The sequence below is a fragment of the Ornithodoros turicata genome, chromosome 3, assembly GCF_037126465.1.
Source record: "Ornithodoros turicata isolate Travis chromosome 3, ASM3712646v1, whole genome shotgun sequence".
NCBI classification, from domain to species: domain Eukaryota; kingdom Metazoa; phylum Arthropoda; class Arachnida; order Ixodida; family Argasidae; genus Ornithodoros; species Ornithodoros turicata.
In genome coordinates this window covers 73,336,294-73,358,000 of record NC_088203.1, presented here as the reverse complement: position 1 = coordinate 73,358,000, position 21,707 = coordinate 73,336,294, and the positions used below count along the sequence as shown (strand labels likewise).

Here is a 21,707-nt window from a genome sequence, read left to right as displayed (position 1 = left end):
TCACTTCCATAAGGATTCTCATCTACAGTCCATTCCAACTCTTGAAACAGAGATGGACTGCAAAAGGAAAGGTCTAATGCAGAGAAAGTTTGGGTGGGTGTATACATGTATGTTTGTGAGCCGGTATTCAGAAGGCAACTAGATGATGACAACAAAATCTTTCGATGATGATGATGTTTGGGTTTTTTTTTGGCGCAAAAGCAACGAGGACTAGAGAGCGCCAAAACAGAGGTGAGATATGTTATGGTCTAAACTAAAGGGCTAAAGTGGGGATATCTTATATGTCACTGAGACAGCCAATGTCTTTTAAAAAATTGCATACATTACTAAAAGGAACAACAGCCTGATCACCGAGCAAAAGGGCTGGGTGAAAAGGTAAATACTGATAATAAAATTCTTTAAAATATCTACGGCGGTGCTGTTCATGCAATGGGCAGGTGATCAGCATGTGCAGCACAGTGAGCTGCACACCACAAACTGTACAACAGGGTGGGTCCTCCCCACGAACCAAGAATCCGTGCGTGAGGTATGTGTGGCCAATTCTGAGGCGACTTCGCAAGACGTCATGCAGCCGACATTCTAAACTGCTTACACGGGCCCCACAGTGGGGCTTGATGACATGAAGCTTAATTTGTTCATGTGTGTCCCAGAGGTGTTGCCATTTGATGTCTATGTTTGCCTTTAAAGAGCGCCTGAATTCTTCATATGGGATGTCAAAAGGGGTAATGTCGGCGGTGAGAGCAGCAGTGGCCGCTCTATCTGCACACTCGTTGCCATGGATGCCCACATGGCTTGGCACCCAGCAAAGGATCAAGGAATACCCTTTATTGCAAATTGTCCATGCCAAACACTGTGCTCTGTGTACAAGGAAGTTTTTCCCCGTCCTCAGACTACATATAGCATGTAATGAGCTTAAGGAGTCTGTGTAGATTACTGAAGACTTCATGCAATTCTGCAAAATGAAGTTCATTGCTAGGATGATTGCATAAACCTCAGCACAGAAGATAGATGCAACATTCTTTAACCTGTGATATCTTATTTCTGTCTCGGACACCATGGCGCATGACACCGCTGTGTTTGTCTTCGATCCGTCAGTATATATCTCAACATGGCCTCCAAAACTCTCCCGCAGATGCTGAAACTCGTGCTGAAGCTGAATCAGAGGTGTTTCATGTTTATTGTATTTTGCCAGTGTGAGGTTGCACCTGGGGGGTACTGCCCACGGAGGAATTCTGCGGCTGAACTCTGATAGCATAGAGTCATAGGCAGTGAAATTATAGAACTCGATGTCTCTCTGCATCCGCATACTGAACGGGGGAATACTGCTCGGTTTTCTTATGAACAGCTGTTTTAAGTGCGTGCCTTTGACGCAAGGGAGGGCAGGGTGTTTCGGGTAGCTCCGGATTCTTAATGCGTACATGGCTGCAAGGTAGAATCTCCGCATCTCCAAAGACCACTCATTGGTCTCGACGTAAAGACTCTGGACTGGTGAGGTTCGGTAGACGCCGAGGACAAGTCGCAGTCCCTGATTATGCACAGGGTCTAGTATCTTTAGGACTGACTGACGGGCCGATCCATACACAATAGAACCATAGTCAAACCTTGAACGAACCACCGAGATATATATACGGTATAGCGTTTCGAGATCGACACCCCAGGACCTGTGTGACAATACCTTAAAGCGACAGTCCGGACCTAAGGCAGGTCTCCGGATTGCGACTGCATTTGATTGTGCGTTATACGTATATCATCCATGCAAAATGGGAACGATCAAAGTTCCCGCGTTTCAGAGAAAATGAATTAAATCGTATGCATAATCCATATCCGGTTTCGGTTTGACCGTGACGTAGGAGTTGTTCCTGACGTCACCGTTGTACAAGACGGCGCAATTACAATCGGCGCGTCGAAAGCGAAAGTCATGAGCGATGTGGAGGACGATGTGTCTTCGGACAGTGACGACGAGCTCTATTACGGTAGCTATTTACAGGATGAATGCCCTTTTACAACAGACCCAATGCCAGTACGGGAAGCGCAAACTGGAAGGCCTTCCCCGTCACCACCGTCTCCGGTTGAAGCGCGGAATGAAATCTTCAGGTAGGCGTTCATATCTAGCGATCTAGCTACGGGAGCTTACGATATCTAGCTTATGAAATGTATACTGTGCAGGTGTTGGTGCTCTACCTGCAATCCTGAAAGGCCAGATGAATTCTTGTGCTGCCGAAGTATAGCGGTCGTATCTCGAATTTGTGATGAAAACGAGATCGACTGTATCTCTTCTCATCCGATCTTTCCACTTTTGTGCCTTCACCGAGAACTCCTCGGGATTCAAGTACGCCACATGAGACATTATATCTAGGGTTCGTGGTTTTCGGCATTTTCCGAAAAATGCCGGAAAACACCCCCCGAATGATTTTTTTCAGATTCGGAATATTCCGAAAAAATCCGAATTTCTCGTATCTTGACAGCTGCCATTCCTGGAACCGCAAAGGGAAATCCCCTTGGAATCTCCCGTTGTCGACTATTTCTCGAACGTGGCATTATCTTCAGGCTGTGCCCTTGTTTCGTTGTGCTTAAGCGCTTATAAGAGGATGACCTCAGCTTTGGCAGCACACGTACTTAGTGACACACCTATCTTCAGTGAATTTACTATTCAGAACCTTTGTGGTCTGTTGTTGTCGGATTAAAAAGAGATCACGAGTGTACGGAGCTCCCAAACGGTTTCAAAAGCCGATCGCTGATCCCCTGCCCTAGCCTTCTAGTTCATTTTTGTGTTCTTTGTATTCCTCTATCTACCTCGCTCCAGTTACCACTTGGAGTGACCCTTGTTTCCGTTCCTGAGGCACTTAAAGGCACTTCACTGTATGAGGACTTATTCTTACTCTTTCTACGAGATGAATCTCATATGGATGATATAAAGCGCGAGTTTTTCGAATATGCTGCATGCCCTGCCCCTCAGGTGGATATATCTCCTATTCAATTTTGGACGACCCCTTCCAGCACATGGCCTTTGTTATCGCAGTGCGCCTTAAGCATACTGGCTATTCCTGTTTCTAGCGCTAATGTTGAGCACGCGTTCTCTAAACTGCGTGTTATTAATCGCAAGGCGCAAGCCGCTATGACAGATGCGAGCATGATGATGTACGCTTGCATCTATTACAACAAGAGGTAGTCTCCTTGTTTGCTGGTTTGGCACAGGCAATAAAAGACATTGTTAATGAAACCATGAATCGATTCACTTCTTTTCGGTTCGTTGTTACTTCGCTCGCAAAATAGGTTTTTCCTTCATGCGAAATAAATAGATGCCCGTATTCGGGCATTTATTTTTTGGGCGGAATATAGATGCCGAAAAAATCCGATTTATTGTCCCTCATATAAATGCCGATAAACACCCCCCGAATTGGGTTGAAAATAAATGCCGAAAACCACAAACCCTAATTATATCCCAATTCGACTGGAGGCTTGCAGCGATGTAAACAGGTAATCTGAATCTTGCCAACTTTTCATTCTGGATTTTGAAAACTCTTTCACGATATTCTGCTTAGTTGAATCTCTATGTATTTAGATGACACCGGAATCACCAATGCAAGTTATTTTGAATGTGCCAAAGCAGCTTATATGATGTGAATTTTTTGAAAAAATGTCTCGTTCAGCACCCTCAGGTTTGCATCCTACACCCTGTTTGTTTGTTGGGTATGGGGACGACTAGGGCGAGGTCGACGCAGGCAACTGCCTGGCTGCTGTGTTTCTTTGATCAGAAATACATTCCCTTCACCAGTTTACCATGGTTTTGAAGGTAGGAAAGAAAACAGGCAATTCCAGTGATATAATAATACACTGTTACTTGTAACTATGTCTGCATGAAACTGCTGATCAAAAAGCACCAAATGAACTTTTTTCAGGGGTTACTCACTGCATGACTGGAAAATGATTTGCTGTCTGGCTTTCCTCCTATGTGGCTACCTCAGAAGTCACACAGCAATTGTGAAACAAATGATTTATTTCCTCATGTTGTCTTACAAGCATGCTTCTAGTTGTGATGTTACGGGGGCTGCTGGACAATGTTAGTGCTAGTGAAACCCAGGGCCAGTGAGATATTACGGGCCCCAGGAGCGCTGCTCGTACCCGTTCCTTGCGCCACCTGTGGTGCCACCAACTGTTGGTCCTCGGGTCTAACGGGCCCCTGAAGAGACCCGGGCCCCAAGGCTCCATCTCTGGCTGCCCCACCCTCCCACTAGCCCTGGTGAAACTTGCCACGAGATATCCTACATAATTGTCCTATGCAGTCAGTGTGTTAAATATCCTGGTGCACTTTTATAAGTTCTAACACATTCCAAAGACGGTACTGCGATAAGAGGCGGTGCTGCATGTTGCTCAGTGTAGGCATTTGAATACATTCCGTGTCATTATGTGCTCGGTATATTAACATATGCTTTTTCTTTCCATTGCAGGTTAATGCCATGTGTAACACCATACAGCCACACATTGTATTTTCCTGTTGTGTTTGTACCCTCATTGTAACCTTTCATGTACCACACCTTGATTTTTTCCATGTAGAGCAATAAAGGTGTACTAGACAAGTTTTGACTTGTCTTTTCTGGTTTGGTTATGACGAAAGAAAATAGTATCAAGGAGGGTGTCATTCAGCATTTGTTGGTGCATGCTTGAGTTTATTCTAACCATGGAGGTTAAAATATAGAAAATGATGTGCAAACAGACATTTGAAATCGAGAAGAAACCACAATAGAACAAAAGACATCCCACGTGCGTAATGAAGACACATATGTAAAATAATATGATTACTAGGTCTCGGGGCTTTATGCAGAAAAATCTTCCAGAATATGCATGCAAATATGCAAAAATAATGCAGAAATATAGATTTTGCATACCTTGGGACCGCATAAATACCACACAAGGAAACATTTGCACATAAAAACATAGGTATAGCTAATTGGTCATTGCTGTGCAGTACGCCAGCAGCCATAGTCGGGTTTTAAAAAGTCGCTACATACACAAGCATTTTCAGTTTGTTTTGCTAGTTGAGCCTGCTGTACCGTGTACCAGGAAAACATGCCCTATGGCACCGAAATATGATAGAATACGCAACCATTATATTGTATCATGAAATGGGAAGAAATACGGACAAAACATTGTTGAATTGTGTAGTCATGATCCGTAACATGTGGAGAAATGTTCAGGTATTAAACAGAACTATTTGAAAAGAAAAAAAAAAAAAAAAGAAGATCCCAGGCCCTTCCATGTGGTACCATGGCAACTTTTTAACATAGTTTATGTGAAACAGCACATTTCTTATGGATTAATATGATACAAAATTAATCACATTGCCTCGTGAATGCTTCAGCTCACAGCACGCAATAAATACCCCTATTAATGAGGAACTATATGATGCAACGAACAGACCACATATAATTCGTTCCTCTCTGCAAGATAAGCGAAACAATCTGAGATGCCTACCCATAAATATTTGTCTTAGGAAACATAACCAAATAAGATGCTCAGACAGAGATAGCACCACAGCAGCTGCAGAGTGCAGGAGAGGATTATGATTTCAAAAGGTGGTCCCAAAAGCCCAAAAGCAACCATTGTACACCAAATTTCACAATATTTTGCTTGTGGTACACACACTCCATCAATTACATAATCTATTGCTCCTAACTGTACTTACGTGACCTGTAACTCCCGTGATAAACAAAATACATGACATTCAGTAAAAATTCAGCTCTCTTGAAATTTATGGTAGCACTAGCTTTTTAGGCTTTCTGACTAGGATACTGACAAGAACATCTCGTTGACAGAACATGTAGAACACAGTGAAAAGGGGGATTACATGACGTGCAAGGCACTGTTGCAAGTTTGAATTCCAATATGTGCAAAGCACTCAATCTCAGACCCTGCCTATCCTATTAGACCCTATTATTATCCTCATTGGTACTGCCAATCACTGAATTTGACAAGCATGCTCAATTTGTCTATTACCATATTCCCTGCAAATATTCTGTGTTAATTTTTGGAATAAACAACGTTTCAGTTCTCACATAGTGCCCGTGTGGGCATGCTAATCACATTGAGGATATACATGCAAAAAATTGCATACCAGATCTTTACGTGTGCTACAGAATTGATAAATGCTTGTGAGGTTACATAACAGTCAGTGTGTTTTGTAAAAGCACCTGCTACTCCTTGCAACTATGCTCCAGTGACTACTTGAGGAACTCTCTTTTGTTAGTCAACGTTGTCAAAGTAATGAGTCAAGTTCCTTATGGTTCCATTCCGGTCTTCAAACATTGCAAACTGCAACATTCTTCTCTAATCGGACAACGGCCACATGTGCACATGCATGGCATGCGTGACTCCACACTGCCTTGTTTTTACACAGTGAACACTAGAAATGCGATGAAAGATGAAAGTCACTGAAAAGGTTAGCCAGCTGTAGGACTCGAACCCACATCTTCTGGATTACCGGCCCAGGGCTCTACCTATTGAACTAAGCTAACACGCCTTCTCAGCGACTTCCAGGGTGCATCATCTGAAGGGACAAACCAGTCACTCTCTCTCACTCATTCTTCTTTCACTCTTACATTTTTACACACTCATACACACATTCATACAACAGGGATCGACGCAAGCGGCAAATGTTGAACATGAGAGAACTGATGTTCTGAGGCTGGAACAACATAGAAGGGACAATCACATACAGGGCCTCAAGTTGCCTAAGAAATTAACGATGAAAGAGGAAAGTCCCTTCTATGTTGTTCCAGCCTCAGAACATCAGTTCTCTCATTTTCAACATTTGCCGCTTGCGTCGATCCCTGCCGTATGAATATGTGTATGAGTGTATAAAAATGTAAGAGTGAAAGGAGGATGAGTGAGAGAGAGTGACTGGTTTGTCCCTTCAGATGACGCACCCTGGAAGTCGCTGAGAAGGCGTGTTAGCTTAATCAGTTTTCGTTGTCTGTGGTGGTGCTCATGATTGTAGTTGTGTGCCTACGCAAAGCTGCAAGACACTGGACTATTTTACTAAACTACCTTACCAACTCTAATACATATGTTTGCTTTTTGGCTAGGTGGTAATGGTGATATGACTGATTTGTTCTCATGGCAATGGAAGTCTAAAACCTGCTGTACTGCGAATCCAATACATCACTCAGCTCTGGTCTCTCCCCATAGCTGCTGCTTCTGGTAGGCAGGGATAATTCCACCAGAGCTGCTCTCGCCTTTCTGAAGGACGGATAAAGGGCAATGCGCTCGTAGACGGCAGATTTGAGATCATCTGTGTACGCTGCAAAACAGAAAAAACAGTAGTTAGCGGCCAGGGTAATGATTTGGTCATTACGTTTTATATATTATTTGTCCTCCAGGAAGCGTCTCCAATCCAATTTTTTTCCCTCTGATTACTTACTGTACAAAGCATCCTCTTTCACAGGAACAGCAATCCATGTCTTCCGCACTTTGGAGGGCTTCAGACGATGCTTCACGACACCATCCCTAACCTGTGCTATGCGATCTGCATTAGCATTATAGTGCAATGCTGCCAGCGCAGTCCTAGAAGCATATAGATCAATGTAAATTCACTGCTTTAGCATTAGAAAGATGTGACAACTTTCCACTGATTTTCACCGAAACTACGTAGCCAGTGGAAACAATCATATAAGACGAGCAAAACATTTAACACCAAACAAAGCTGGTTGCCTTTTTTTGTGACAAGGTTGTGGGTCAGGGGGCATCATATATAGCAGACTCATGTCCTTCATGGGTACAAATAAATAAATACCTGCATTGCTACCATATAGATGCTTATGTTTTCATGCTTTTATCTTGTTTTATGTATTATACTTATGTTAACCTACATTCACATGTGTACTTGCAACACAGTGACAGTAATGAGTAATGAGTGTATCTTGCAACCATTCCTTGGTCTGAAAAACTGTTGGATTTCGGAGCGAAGTGAATGAGCACTGCATGGAAGGTCTCCAGTCCAAATGTTTGCTGAGCAGATGACAATTGGGGAATATCCTTGACAAGTTGTTTTGCAAGCAGGATGTCATGAAGCTTCTTGTATGTCTCTGTCCCTGAACCCAGAAATATATTCATTTATTCACTACAACTGGCAGCTTCAGAAAAGTTTTTATACGAAAACTCAAAAATTGTTCTTTTTTATTTGTACAAGGAAGTGCTGTGCACAGCCCCTGTTTCTCGTGCTAGTATTGTGCCTCTTTACTTATTCATTTGTTGTTTCTCCCTCCTGCCTGATATGGTAGAATAAACAAAGAGGAAAGAAACATCAGGTAGTAACAAAATGTTAACAAGCAGCAGAAATATGCTGCAGAGCACTGTCAAAAGCAGAGCTTTCTTTCATATGAGCGTCACAGGAAGGAAGGACTTACCTTCATGAAGCCATTCTCTTTCACCCAAATCACCATGGAAACAGACTGGGTGGAGACTGTTTGGATGGCTGTGGACATTGATGACATGCCTCACGACTGTTTCCCACTTTGCAAGTAGAAGCTCCCCATTGTCGCTGGTGCGGGCACACCAGTAGAGATGCCGGATGATACTTTCACACCACAGTCGCAGCACCTGATGCTTCTTAGACTGTGATACAGCTGCTATTTTTTTCTTGATGCCTGCACAGTTTCCTTTGTTTAGTGCTCAATGAAAATCTCTTGACCCTTTCTATTTATGCAACAACATTTCACCTTTTGCGACATGCCACACGTCAAAGCGATGGCTTATATGTGGATGCTTGTTCCTCAGGAAGGCCTTCACCTGTGAATGCCTATCCGTCACAAGTGTGTTCACCTCCATCCCCTTAGTCGCGATGTAGTCAAGGCACAGCTCCAGTCCTTTCTGCTCCATGCAATAACTGGAGGATACAGTGGTTGCCTGAAAGTTGAATTTTTAAATTGGAGTTATTATCCATAAGTTTGGAAATAAGCCAGATGTGCAGACATATGTGGCAGAGCATATTAATTTAGGAAATATACCTTAACAACTTCAAAGTGCACAATCCTGTTGACTGTTGTCTCCATGACAGTGTATGTTCCATGAAGTGCAGTGTGCCCAGGAGAATCGCAACGAGCATCACCAGCCAGATGCAAAGGCCTGCCCTCTAGTTTCTCTGTCACTGCTGCCTGTTCTTTTTCCCAAACCTGCATCAAGTGTTGAGTAGAAACGTCATTACCTTATGTGTTTGAATGTAGCCTCATACAAATGAGGCTAACGTACAGGGTGTCCCAGAAAACGTGTCATTGAATTATAATAAAACAACCACACCACTTCGAATCACACAATCAACGACATACGCTCTAACTGGATTTTCCTCATTCCTTGATGTGAATGTCATCTAGCTGTATGGAAGTTTCATCATGGCAATTGTTACGAGATGACCTGTAGTTTGTGCCAAGCAAAGGTTGCTGTTTGCACCACCAATTTAAAGCATGTTCCAAACTTAATCCAATACATGATAATTGACAGGGAGCAATCAAATTTAAAAAAATAGCAGAACATGATACTTTTTGGAGTGCCCACAGGACAGCAATTGTTCTCAGTCCCGACTACAGGAGATGGCAAATCCAGTGCACAGAAAGATAGTCGCAAAAGTTATTTTATATTCTGAGTTAGCACCACGGAGCAACTGTGGCTACGAGCAACACACAGATGTGGACAGATGGAACAAGGACAGCAGGGCGGCAGGGGGATTAGTACGTCTCCTGGGACGACTTCAGGGGGTCTGTGCAGACATTTGTCTGGAAAGTCTTGGGAAAACCCACAGAAAAGCTCAGACAGCATAGCTGGTGGTAGGATGTGAACCTACCACCTTCAGCACGACTTCGGTTACCACCACCGAGCGGGGCGCCTTGGCGCCTATTGACATGTTTGCGTGACTTTAGTAAAAAAAAAAAAGTTATTTTTTAGCTGCACCTGCAAGATTTGAATCCATGAACGATATTATACCAGGCCATTGGGAGTGTCGTGGAAATTCAGCAGAGAGCAACAAGAGCGAAAGCAATGAGAGCAGTGAGAAATGCGAGAAACCAGGCGATTCCAGGAAGCTCGAGTTGCTGGAGGTCTGAGGTGGACCTCTGAGCCCCCGGAATGCATGATGTTCCGTGATATTTCCCGATCTGATAGATCTTCAATACCTGTGTTAATTACCATGAACTTCAGTATAAATTTGACAAGCCGTTGGTGTGGTAAGAAACCAATCTTCACCTGGCAAATGTTTTAGTTTCATATAAAATGGCATAATAAGACTGATGATGTTCATATCAAGAGGCAGCACAAACCTAGTAAGAACGAATACCATTGACCACATTATTCTAAGAGGCATAGTTTTTGTACGTAATTCACTAACATGTTTCCTGGGGCACCCTATGTAATACCCTTGTAATACTGTGGCATACACATTGCATATCACTGCTACAAATAATTTATGCAAAAGGTACGTCCCTCATGCATGAAGCAATGTCTGCCTTGCTGTTTGTGTGTGTGTGCATACATGGAATTTATATGAGCAGGAATGGATAATTAATGTGCAGAGATAAAGACTATAATACACATGAACTATTCATGCGACATGCCTACATAATTTATCAGCGTAACTCACATTTTGTATTGCCGGAAATAAGTAGCATTTCTGGTACTCAAAGTACTGGCTCCGGTGTATTCGAGCAATACCCATGATGTCGAACAGGCGCAGTGACTTGGTGATGCTACTGCCAGAGAACAAGATCGCAGAACACATCGCAATATTTCCAGCTGGTTTCTCGTGCACAAGGGGCTGGCTGTTCCATTGCCTCCTGTGGCCGCTCACACAGGTGACTGTGGCTCTGGCAAGTGAGCCCATAGTAGTGAGCTGTACACTTGTCTCCCTTGATGAGCACAGAGCACACACTTGCAGCAGTTCCACCAAGCAGGAACGTGACACAATGTACATGTCAGGCAGTGAGGAAGGCTGCTCTACAGACCTTGTGGGAAGACATCAAATGCGAGCAATTACAAGGTTTTCAGAATTCATTTTCGACAGGGCTAGTCAGAATCCCACAAGAAAGTCAGAAAAAAAAAGTCCCACGCAATGTGTTACACACATTGCACACCCCTCTTGCTCAAGTTGGTTGCTCTGTGCGTTTCCAAACATTCTTAAAATAACTGGAGCAAAGTGGCACGCTGCAAATGGCCACTGAGGAAAAAGAACAGAAATGTGTGCAAACTGCGTGATAACAACAACCATCAAGGGGGACAGCAACCTGCACTCCCTCACAACACTTACCCACCAGCCTCCAGCTCGTCGACAAGATGACGTGTATCTGCCATGTCAACTGGCCTGTCAAGAGAGTAATGAACAGGGGGTTGATAGCCGAAGCACAACTGCTGCGTACAGATCCAAAGTAGTGCACTCACTCTCCATCACTGTCATATCCAAGCTCCGAGCTGAGCTGGTAGGACGGGTCATCATTTTGTATCTGTGAACTAACAGATGGTATAGTAGATCAGGATAGGCTACAAAATGATGCTTAATGCTCTTAAAGCAAATGTATGTAATGAGAGAAACTTAGCTGCAGCTTGCTTTTTAGTGCTACCTTAAACAGCCATAGCTCTGTTAAACTTAAGAAGGAAAAGCAATCTTCCATGATGTACGTTCACTCTTGGACATAATGAGACTGAATAGCCCGCCAAGAGAAATACTGCAGCACCACCATGCAGCATCAGCGAGGGAGTGGCAAGGAGGGCTCACATAGTGTCATGCGGCCAATTTTAACAATATATGGAAGCAGAGCGAGTACCAGGGACTACATTATCTGTTGCAAGACGGAGCATGACCTCTCCACCTTACAGCCATGAGCCATCCTATATGCGAGACTGTAAAATTTTCAGGGCTGATTGACTAGATTTCTCTTTCATCCTATAAGTTGCACACAACTATAAATTTCACTGAATCGAAGCGCAGTTAGGACGAGACACATGGTAGATAAACGGCAGGACGGGTGTTAATTTCAACTCGGTTTATTGCTGGAAGACAGTAAGAAGGCGCGACAATGCCCCTGTGCAAGACTACATACTAGTTTTGTCCCTCCACTAGATAAGTGCAAAATACTAGACTGGTGAGGTGTGAAAGTTGTCTCGCTGTCGTTGCAAGTTCTTGCCTAGCCAGTCTAGTATCTTGCACTTCTCTAGTGGAGGGAAAAAAAACAGTATGTCGCCTTGCACCGAGGCACAGTCGTACCTTCCTGCTGTCTTCCAGAAATAAACCCAGTTGAAAGTAGCACCTGTCCTGTCATTTCTCTTCCTTTTGTCAAGTCGCACTCAGATTCAATGAAGTCATGTAGTGCCACGCCCAGCAATCAACGCTTTATAGAACTATATATATTTCAGCTCTAACAGCACCCCTACCTGTGCTGCTCATCAAATACGTCGACTGTGTCTTCCTGCCCTTCTGATGAGAATGAGAGCACCATGCGGTCAGGTGAAAGAGGGTTCCCAAAAGGTGTTGATGATCTGAGTGGCTGGTGACTGGGAGTACCGAATGTTATGTTGTCATTCTCGGGTGATACGCATGCGTCTATTGGCTCGTCCATATGAGGGACGGGCATAGAAGATGAGGAAGCTTGGGCGGTGTCTTGTGCCACTGGTACATGCACTATGACCATACGAGGTGGAGGCTCAATGGTGGTCTGAATCATCACATCCCGTGTAGATCTTGGTCGTGCATCTGAAGGACCCTCCTCGACATGCATATCTGTCTGAGTCGTGGCATCATGCATAGCTCGTCTTGGCCCTGTGTCTGAGGCAAGGGATTAATTAAAATGAGGTTCCCGTTCACCAATTCATATGGATCGGTTCAAGCATGAACATCTTTGTATCCAATATTTGTATTGCCTTACAACTCTGAATACCGGTTTTCTGTGTCGTATCTCTTAAAGTTGATCTCTTCGTCATTTTTTTTATTCAGAGTTGTGTTGGCAACATACCATCTAATGTGCTTGGATCCATGATAGGATGTCATACACATCGTATGACATCTATTGCGTACGTCCCTTATGAGTTATGAAGTGGATCATTCTGATCATTTAAGATACAAAGCGTTACACATTGTTTGTTTCCACATCTGTCTGCTTAACTGCTGAACACACACATTTTTGCCTCCTTATAGCTTGTTACAGCATGAGTGAAATGAATGTGCACAAGATAATAGAGACCGAAACGAATTATTTTACAGGGAATGTTGTGGATGCGTTGGAGAAAGAGTTCACTCCTTCTTCGAACGGGCAGACGGCACTGCACCAGCGTTTCAAAGCGCAACAGATAAATATGCTCATTTTGTGACACCCACCGTAACTGAGACTGCTTTCAGGGTTCTGACACTGGACAGGAACCGAACTGATATTTGTTTCGGTTTCAGTCCCTGCTTTCATGACTTGTGTTGCCACCTTTTGTCCTTTGCAAATGAACAGCATCCATCAATAGGTTTCAGCACTTATAATAAATGATGAAGCGGGGGGGGGGGGGGGGGGGGGGGAATATGTTTCATGCAAACTTAAAAAAAAGAGGAAAAAGACAGAGAAAGGAAAGGTTAGCCACGGTGTGGGCTTGCTATTCCCTAAAGCTTTCAAGAACAAAAAAAAAAAAGATCTCCTTCACTAATCGTTGGGCATAGGACACATCAGAGAATGCCCAGGAGTTTAGATTCTTGAAGTAATCGTGTCAGCGCCGACGTGACTTCAGCATGCTGGGTAGGGCCAAGTAGCACCGCGAGGGTAAGCTCTCGGTAGCCTAGATGAGCAAGGCGGCGGAGACTCGATCGGTGATCTTCGTACCGCTGGCAGGCAATGAGGATGTGTGGCACATTGGCTTTTACATTGCACGTTGGGCAAAGAGGTGATGGGTGCTGATACATCTTAAATAGGAGGAGTGGAATTCGTGCCACATTCAGCCGCAGCCGATGAAGCAACGATTCCTTGATGCGGCCAGGCACAGCATATGTCATTAAAGGGTCAATGGATTTAAGGAAGGCATTGGTTCGTATAGCTTCTTGCTGAAAGAGCTGTGTGTGGTTGGCAGTGAAGCAGCGGATTTTCAGCTGGCACATAGAGTGCGCAAGGGGAAAGACAGCTGGTTGCTCAGGGAGTTTATCTGGTGTGAAGGTCAAAGGCGACATCCTTCCCAGCCGAAAAAAAAGGAAATGGTCCAGTTGGAATTTCGAATTGGTTCGAATAGGACTCAACAGGTCCCATGTCAAAACCTGTTGGATCGTTCAGTTCCAGTTGGACTGTCCAATTGGTAGTTGAACACCAACTGGAAGGTCCATTTGGTTTCATGCACTCCAACTGGACACTCAATTGGACATCATTGGTCCAATTGGTCGTTCTAATAGGGAACTCCAGTTCCATTTGGTTTCTCGGTCTCCAATTGGTCTGCCCAATTAGCAGACAATTAGCAACTGTTGGCCCAATTGGTAACTGATCCCAATGTAGAGTTGTAAAGTGAGTGATGTTACTCAGTATTCTCAATACAATTAGTCAGTGCAGGTGTACCTAAACTATTAATGCTATCAATAAGCAACAGTAATTTATATTAACAGTATTTTATATTTTAAGGATTAGTTCGTCCCCCGGAGAGTGAGATTTTTCGGCATAAATAGCAGAAAATGCGTAAATTAGGTTTCATAGCCACAGATGATATAAAATGATAAAAAAATATAAAATAATAGAAATGTAAAATATAAAATGATAGCGGCAAAGAAAGTTCGTGGTTCTACATCGCACGAGTAAAGCTTTCGCTGTCTTCCCTTCAGTTTGAAACCGAAACTTTGATGCTCTCATCGTCATGTCTGACGCAGCGCATCGACATCATCCCAGAATCTAGGACGCGTTGTACATGCTACGCAGTCCACCCGATACAAAGGGGATAGCCTCCAGGATCATCATCATCATCATCATCATCATGTTTGAACAAGTTTCCGTTGACGTCGATCGCGTCGATTATGCAGCTCCGTGAATGAAGCGTTTCGTATGGTTTTTCAGACCGTGTAAGGACGCGAACATAATTGTATTTGTGTCGTGAGCTGTTGTGTTATGCGTAGAATTTTCTCTTCGCATCCGTGCACCAGCTGAGTTACGAGAAAGGACAAGCGGCCCGTGCATGACAGTTGTGAATTTCCTGAACTCTCAAATCCGAACTAAGGTGGGTGATAGTAACTCGATAGATATGTATGTTTATCTGAACCTCCCTTATGACGTGTCATCGCCTTGCGCCAGATAGCTAATAGCTTTTTAACAAAAACCTGTTGTATTGTTTTCGTTTGGAAGTGACCATTGTAAAGTACTTTGTTCTGAGCAGTTCTAGTCAACAAGACTAGTCCGGACGTACAATAAACAAGTTGTTACCTCCTGCATATGTTCGTGTGTGATATTCTCTGATGAAACCGTAGCTGTAGCCCTATGTGGCAGACCCGGCAGGGCTACTCGTTTCCAGTTAGAGACCCTACTGGGTCCAACTGGACCATTTTGTGTAACCATTTGGATTGAGTTGGTTAGCTAGCATGGGACCGATTGGGAAGCCTGAGCTTGCCAGTTCTTTGTAATGGGGGGACCAATCGATCTCAACTGGTTTTAGTGCAATGGGTGACAAAAACACAACTGGAACTCCAATTGATTTGAATGGGAAAATGTCCAATTGGACCAATTCCTTTTTTTCGACTGGGTTGAGTTTCAGGGAAGGAGTGACACGAACTAGTGACGCGACTCAAACAGATTCAAAGTTTTCTTCTAATTTGTGATCCCAGTTTTCCAGGTTTGCCAACTTTGAGCCCACTTTGCGTCATGTCTTTAGACTCTGTGTCACGCTTTCCTCAAACTCAAGGATACCGCTTTCTTAAAGTAAATGGACAGAGGGAAACATTCATGCATGTAGAATAAAAATATGTTTAGGTATGCGACAAAGATAAACTTATGCCACCACCAGGAAATGAATTTAGCGAGCTTGATGATTCGTGGCATAGGCATTGTCTCTGAACATGCCCAAACCACAATACATATAACACACACAAAAAAAATCACACATCTGACTTTGTACTGTCTGTGTCAGCCTCTAAAGATGGTTCTGTCCACTTGAAACCACTTTGCAAAGGGGTTTCCGAAAATGTTTCAAATGCATTAACTGATGTTTTTTTAGTTTAGCTACTTGGAATTGCAAACACTATATTCACCTGTAGATACTGTGCATTGTGCGCCAGACTCTTGTGAAACAGTATGGTGGAATGGCACTGGTGGCACACCTGAAAAAGTGAGAGAAACAGTATGACACATACAGCTCCATAAATGAAAAGCTATTGGGTGAACACGATGGAAATTGATGTTCGTGGCTTTGGTGAAGGGATGTGCTTGAGCATATGTGTCTCGCCTCAGCACGACACGAAAATAGCAACGCAATCAATTTCCTCGACAGTATACAATCGTACATGACTAACTGACAATAGCACTTACTCGTCTCTTCGAAAGGAAAGCCTGACGTGCCGGGCTCCTCATCCTGCGCAATCAGATATGAAACAAGTTAATTTAGCCCAACAAACCTGACTAAAACTCATGGAAACAAAGACTTACACTATCACGGCGCGATGAACTCGACGGTACATCGAAGTCACCTTCGTGCTCAACGAAAAGTGACGGGACGGCGTCAGGTTTGAGTCTTTGCCTTAGTCGCTTTCCGGGAAGAACTAAGCCAAACTCTTGTTGTAGTCTCTCTGCCTCCTCAAAGCAGTCCGCGGTGAAGTGGTCGGAACAGAGTCTGCTTGACTTATACAACTTCCATCCGGGACGACGAACTTTCGCTATCCACAACTGTTTCAGGCGCTCGCACTTCGGAAAACCGAAAAACGTCACACCCGTTGTGTTTTCCCTCTTGTTCTTGCAATGAACAAAACAGCACCTGTGTCCAACCATTTTTCAATGGATGTTTCACAACTACTGTCACCTGTTAAACTGTAAACGTCGAAAAGCAGCAGAAACGCGATAGGTAAACGAAAGCACGCAAGACGCAGAGCAGACACCGGAAGGGGACAACTGTGACGTCACGGTTGATCGTGGTGCGGCTTTTAATCGAGGGTAAAGCGTCAACTGTAAAATCCCATAAAAAATTATCGGGCCCGAATACAAAAGAAAGGTTTTGCACAGTGGCTTATTAAGACATAAGGAATCGTGCGGCAACGCCCTTTTAGTTCACGCTTTGGGTCCAGACAGTCCCTTTAAGTATGTTCAGTGATCTGACGCACTTGACCTTTAGTTGTTTGACATGTTGTAAAAAGGTGAGCTTACTGTCAAAGTGAACACCAAGAAATTTATGTTCGTGTGCAACAAGCAGATTGTGACCATTCATCTTGAGGTCAGGTTCTGGGACAATTCCTCTAACCCTTGAGAATGGCACACAAACTGTCTTATTGGGTGAGAAGGTGAAACCATTCTTTGTAGACCATTCGGAGAGTTTGTTTATAGTTAACTGGAGTTGTCTCTCGCACATGGCCATGCTTCTGGAGCAATACGAGATTTGAATGTCGTCGACATATAAGGAGTAGGCTACGGAAGGTGGGATTGCATTGGCAACAGAGTTCATCTTGACGATAAACAAGGTAACACTAAGGATCGCCCCCTGTGGCACACCATTCTCCTGTATAAAAAGGTGTGATAAAGCTGTACCAAGCTGCACTCTGAAGGTCCTTCCTTGAAGGAAGTTGGCAATGCATCGTAACAAACGGCCTCGTACCCCCAACGAATGCAAGACTACGAGGATGCCGTGACGCCACGTGGTGTCATAAGCTTTTTCGAGGTCAAAAAATACCGACACGCAGTGCTGTCCTTTTACAAAGGCTTCACGAATGGTAGTTTCCAAGCGGAGGAGATGGTCAGTTGTTGAACAGCCTGCTCGGAAACCGCACTGGTATCGACTAAGGCACTCGTTTTCCTCAAGAAAGTGTACCAAACGGTTGTTCACCATTCGCTCAAAAGTTTTGCCTAAACAGCTGGTGAGCGCGATAGGCCTGTAGCTACCAGGTGATGATGGGTCCTTCTCCGGTTTAAGGACAGGGATAATTGTAGCTACCTTCTACTGAGATGGAAGACATCCTTCTCTCCAAACCAGGTTGAAGAATTGTAAGAGGCGTTCCTTCGATGTACCCGACAGATGGCGTAGCATAGAATAAGTTATCCTGTCTGGACCCGGTGCTGTGTCTTTTGAAGGAGGTAACGCCCTTAAGAGTTCAGACATGTTAAAGGGCATGTCATATGCACTGTTGTCACTACCACCATTTAAAATGCTGCGTTTCTCAGCACGCATTTTGACCTTAAGGAACTCCCTGCTGTAGTGGGAGGAGCTAGAAATATTCTGAAAGTGTTCCCCCAGGACATTAGCTTGTTCTTCCAAGCTCTCACAAGGGCTATTATTAATTTGCAAGAGAGGAATAGAAAGGTCTCGATAATCTCCCCTGATTTTTCTCAGCCTTTCCCATACCTTTTTGGAAGGTGTGTTACTATTCAGTGACGAGAGAAAATTTCTCCAGGATTCTTTTTTAGATTGTTTCCTTGTCCATCGTGCCTTAGCTCGAGCCTTTTTAAACGCAAGTTTGCCACAGTTGGGTACCTTCGGAAAATACCCCACATGCGATGTTGCTCCTGGCGGGTCTTTTTGCACTCATCCGTCCACCAAGGCTTCGGCCGCCTTGGTAGACGACCAGATGTTTGCGGAATAGAGAGAGAGGCTGCGCTTATTATTGTATCTGTAATGACGTTACTTGCATTTTGAGCAGTCATTCCCTCTAAAACCAAAGACGACAGATCAGAATGTTGTGCGAAGACGCTCCAGTCTGCCGAACACAGCTTCCACCGTGGTGGGATGGAAGTTAAACTACTTTCTGTAGAGCAATAGTTCAGTACGATCGGGAAGTGGTCACTGCCGTAAGGGTTTTTATCCACTTCCCAGTGTATGCTCTGAAACACAGACGGACTACACATCGAGATGTCAATTGAAGAAAATGATTGCGTGGAGCTGTTTACATACATTGGTGACCCTGTGTTCAACAGACAGAGCGGTCGTGCAAGTAGAACTCGCTCGAACATCCTGCCACGAACGTCAGCCTTCCTGCTGCCCCACAGTGGATTGTGCGCATTGAAGTCTCCCAGTAAAATAAACGGCTTGGGTAGTTGATCTAGGAGTTTCTCAAATTCTTTTTGTTCCACGGCAACTGAAGGTGGAAGGTATAAAGAGCATACTGCTATAACAGTATCGAAACAGATTTGTACAGCAACTGCCTCGAGTGTTGTTGTGAGTGGGACAATTCGCGCAGGAAGTTCCTTTCGAGTCAGCACTGCAACACCTCCTGCTGCTCGTCCTGCGTCTACCCTGTTTTTGATTTGATTTGATTTGGGGTTTTTTGGCGCAAGAGCAGCTCTGGCCATACTGCGCCAAGACAATGGTTAAATATAGCAGGCTTCTATATAGTTAAACAATTAAAAGCTGTGACTATGGCAATTTGATAATGAAGTGAATGATGAAAGTCACCCATGTGGGGTGTGAATGGGCGAGGCTTTGAGGCAACCCCAGGCAAGGGAGTTGCCAATCCTCCTCTGTCTCATGTGAGACTTCGGGGCTGCCTCGGGTGAGGGCATCACCCAACTCCCTACCTAAGGGATTCCGGGGGGTGTCCTGCGTCTACCCTGTGTCTCCGGAAGATGTTCCATTGTCTTAAAGGATTGGAAATTTCAGGGTAAAGGTATGTCTCTTGCAAACAGAAACAGATGGAATTATGTTTTTCTGAGAGATCATGGATGTCATCAATGTTTGTGGTAAGACCCCGGCAATTCCACTGTATAATGCTAGTAGGAGCCATAAGGAGTACGAGGAAGAGGAGGAGAATAAAAGACCACTGTTTCATTTGAGTGCGTGTAGGGATTTGCTTAGGCATCTTGTTAGAGAAGAGCATTCAGGGAGGTAATACTCTTGGAGGGGCCGGTTTGCTTTTGTCCCTGGGTTTATTCCCCCTTCCTCTGCCACCAGCTTTTTCTCTTTGCTCTCTCACCTGAGAGGTCATGCCTGGAAGGCTGGATGACGACTTCTGCGACATGCAGTCGTCGCCATCGAGCTCCATGTCCTGTGCAACACTCTGGGAAGGGCTTTCAGCAAACCCATCCCAAAGAGAAAGCGTGCTGCCAACCTCCTTCGAGGTGCCAGCTGCTTCTTCCTGCTCAGCACTTTGGCTGGTCAGGGAAACTGAAGGGGACACCTGAGTGTCCGTGGGAACATGATGGGGAGTCTGCAGTGGAGGCCCAACAGTTTGGGTCTCCACCGACTTTCTGGGTGGTGCTGATGATGATGATGATAATTAGGGGTTTCATGGCGCAACGACAACGAGGATCATAATGCGCCAAGACTCTGTTGAAGTTTAAACGACACTTAACTTAAAATTAAACTGATTAGTTTAAAACAGGGTTAAAAAATTCAGAGGGTGTAAAACACATAAAAGTGGGGAAATACTTTCTGGGTGGTGCGACTCCCCTACGCACCACCTCAGAAAAAGTGCCTTTTCTTTGAAAATCTAGCTGCGCACGTGCCGCTTTGAAGGTCAAATTTTGTTCAGTTTTTATTTTGAGAACTTCTTTTTCATCTTTGAAACGTGGACAAGTTCTAGAATATGCAGGGTGATCGCCCTGGCAGTTCACACAATGGTTAGCGTTGCCGCACGACTCTTGACTGTGGTTGGTACTGGCACATTTAGGACAGACCAGCTGCCCACGACAAACCTGGGAATGGTGGCCAAAACGTTGGCACTTGAAACACCGTTTAGGGTTTGGTATGTACGGGCGGATACGACAGTTAACATACCTGGCCTTTATCTCTGGTGGGAGAGCATGAAGTTGAAGTGTCAGAATTATATGCTTTGTGGGGATCTCTTTGTTATCCCTTCGTAGGACTATCCTTTTTGCACTAACGACACCTTGCTCTTTGAGTCCCTCCTCAATCTCAGACTCTGTACATGACAGAAGCTCATCCACAGAGATGACCCCCTTCACCATATTCAAAGTACGATGTGCGGTGACGGAGACCAAAGTCTCGCCAATCTTTCCAAGGGACATTAGCGCCGAGCTCTGCTGTCTGCTCTGGATCTCGACCTGGATGTCACCCGAGCCAAGCTTCTTGGCACTGTATGCCTTTGCGATAGCCTGTTCAAGTGTCTTTGCAACAAGAAAGGGAGATATCTTGGAGAGTGGTTTTTCTTGATCATCAGAATGTATAACAAGGATCTTAGGGAACCATGGCTCTTCAGGTTTTGCTGCGATCTGCAGTGTGCGTACTCCGTTGTGGCTCCTCTTAAAGGGCCGATCATTCTTTTTGGCTGTTTGATGATCCATGCAGTGGGAGTATGATTCGGTGTAGAAGGCGTGCCACCCACCACGGAGCCCAACTCAGGGAACGTGTCCCACACGCTAACACTACCTCTACACTATACCCAAGTGCAGCCTCTCAAAGACAGAAAGCACTGCCCAAGGTTGACCCTTGCCGCCAGTGAGGGTGAAAGGAGGAGGGGAATAGAAGAGAGGGTAGAAAGGAAAAGCAAAGAAAGGAAGATGGCGACTAGCTGAATAATCCTGGCCGGGCCTTCCAGGACCACCCGTCTATGGGAAGCAGGGACCAAAGCGGTGTGTTGT

The 21,707-nt window shown here is 44.5% G+C and overlaps 2 protein-coding genes across 4 annotated transcripts in view; both read right to left on the bottom strand.

Moving 5' to 3' along the window:
- Positions 1 to 21,707, bottom strand: part of LOC135388608 (uncharacterized) — a 57,470-nt gene that overhangs the window by 26,626 nt on the left and 9,137 nt on the right. The window lies entirely within an intron of this gene.
- On the bottom strand, positions 6,918 to 21,431 carry LOC135388606 (uncharacterized). Of its 3 annotated transcripts, none has more exons than XM_064618251.1 (12): positions 16,617 to 21,431; positions 16,500 to 16,542; positions 16,223 to 16,291; positions 12,409 to 12,799; positions 11,419 to 11,487; positions 11,288 to 11,341; positions 10,625 to 10,985; positions 9,003 to 9,167; positions 8,715 to 8,901; positions 8,403 to 8,642; positions 7,418 to 7,560; positions 6,918 to 7,297 (listed from the first exon to the last, which is right to left on the bottom strand). In XM_064618251.1, the coding sequence occupies exons 1-11, from the start codon at positions 16,953 to 16,955 to the stop codon at positions 7,514 to 7,516; spliced, it is 1,965 nt and encodes a 654-aa protein (XP_064474321.1). In that variant the 5' UTR covers positions 16,956 to 21,431; the 3' UTR covers positions 6,918 to 7,297; positions 7,418 to 7,513. The 3 variants fall into 3 exon arrangements, with proteins under 3 accessions (XP_064474321.1, XP_064474319.1, XP_064474320.1); XM_064618249.1 differs by having other exon boundaries at positions 7,418 to 8,087; positions 16,617 to 19,104; XM_064618250.1 differs by having other exon boundaries at positions 7,418 to 8,087; positions 12,409 to 12,793; positions 16,617 to 19,104.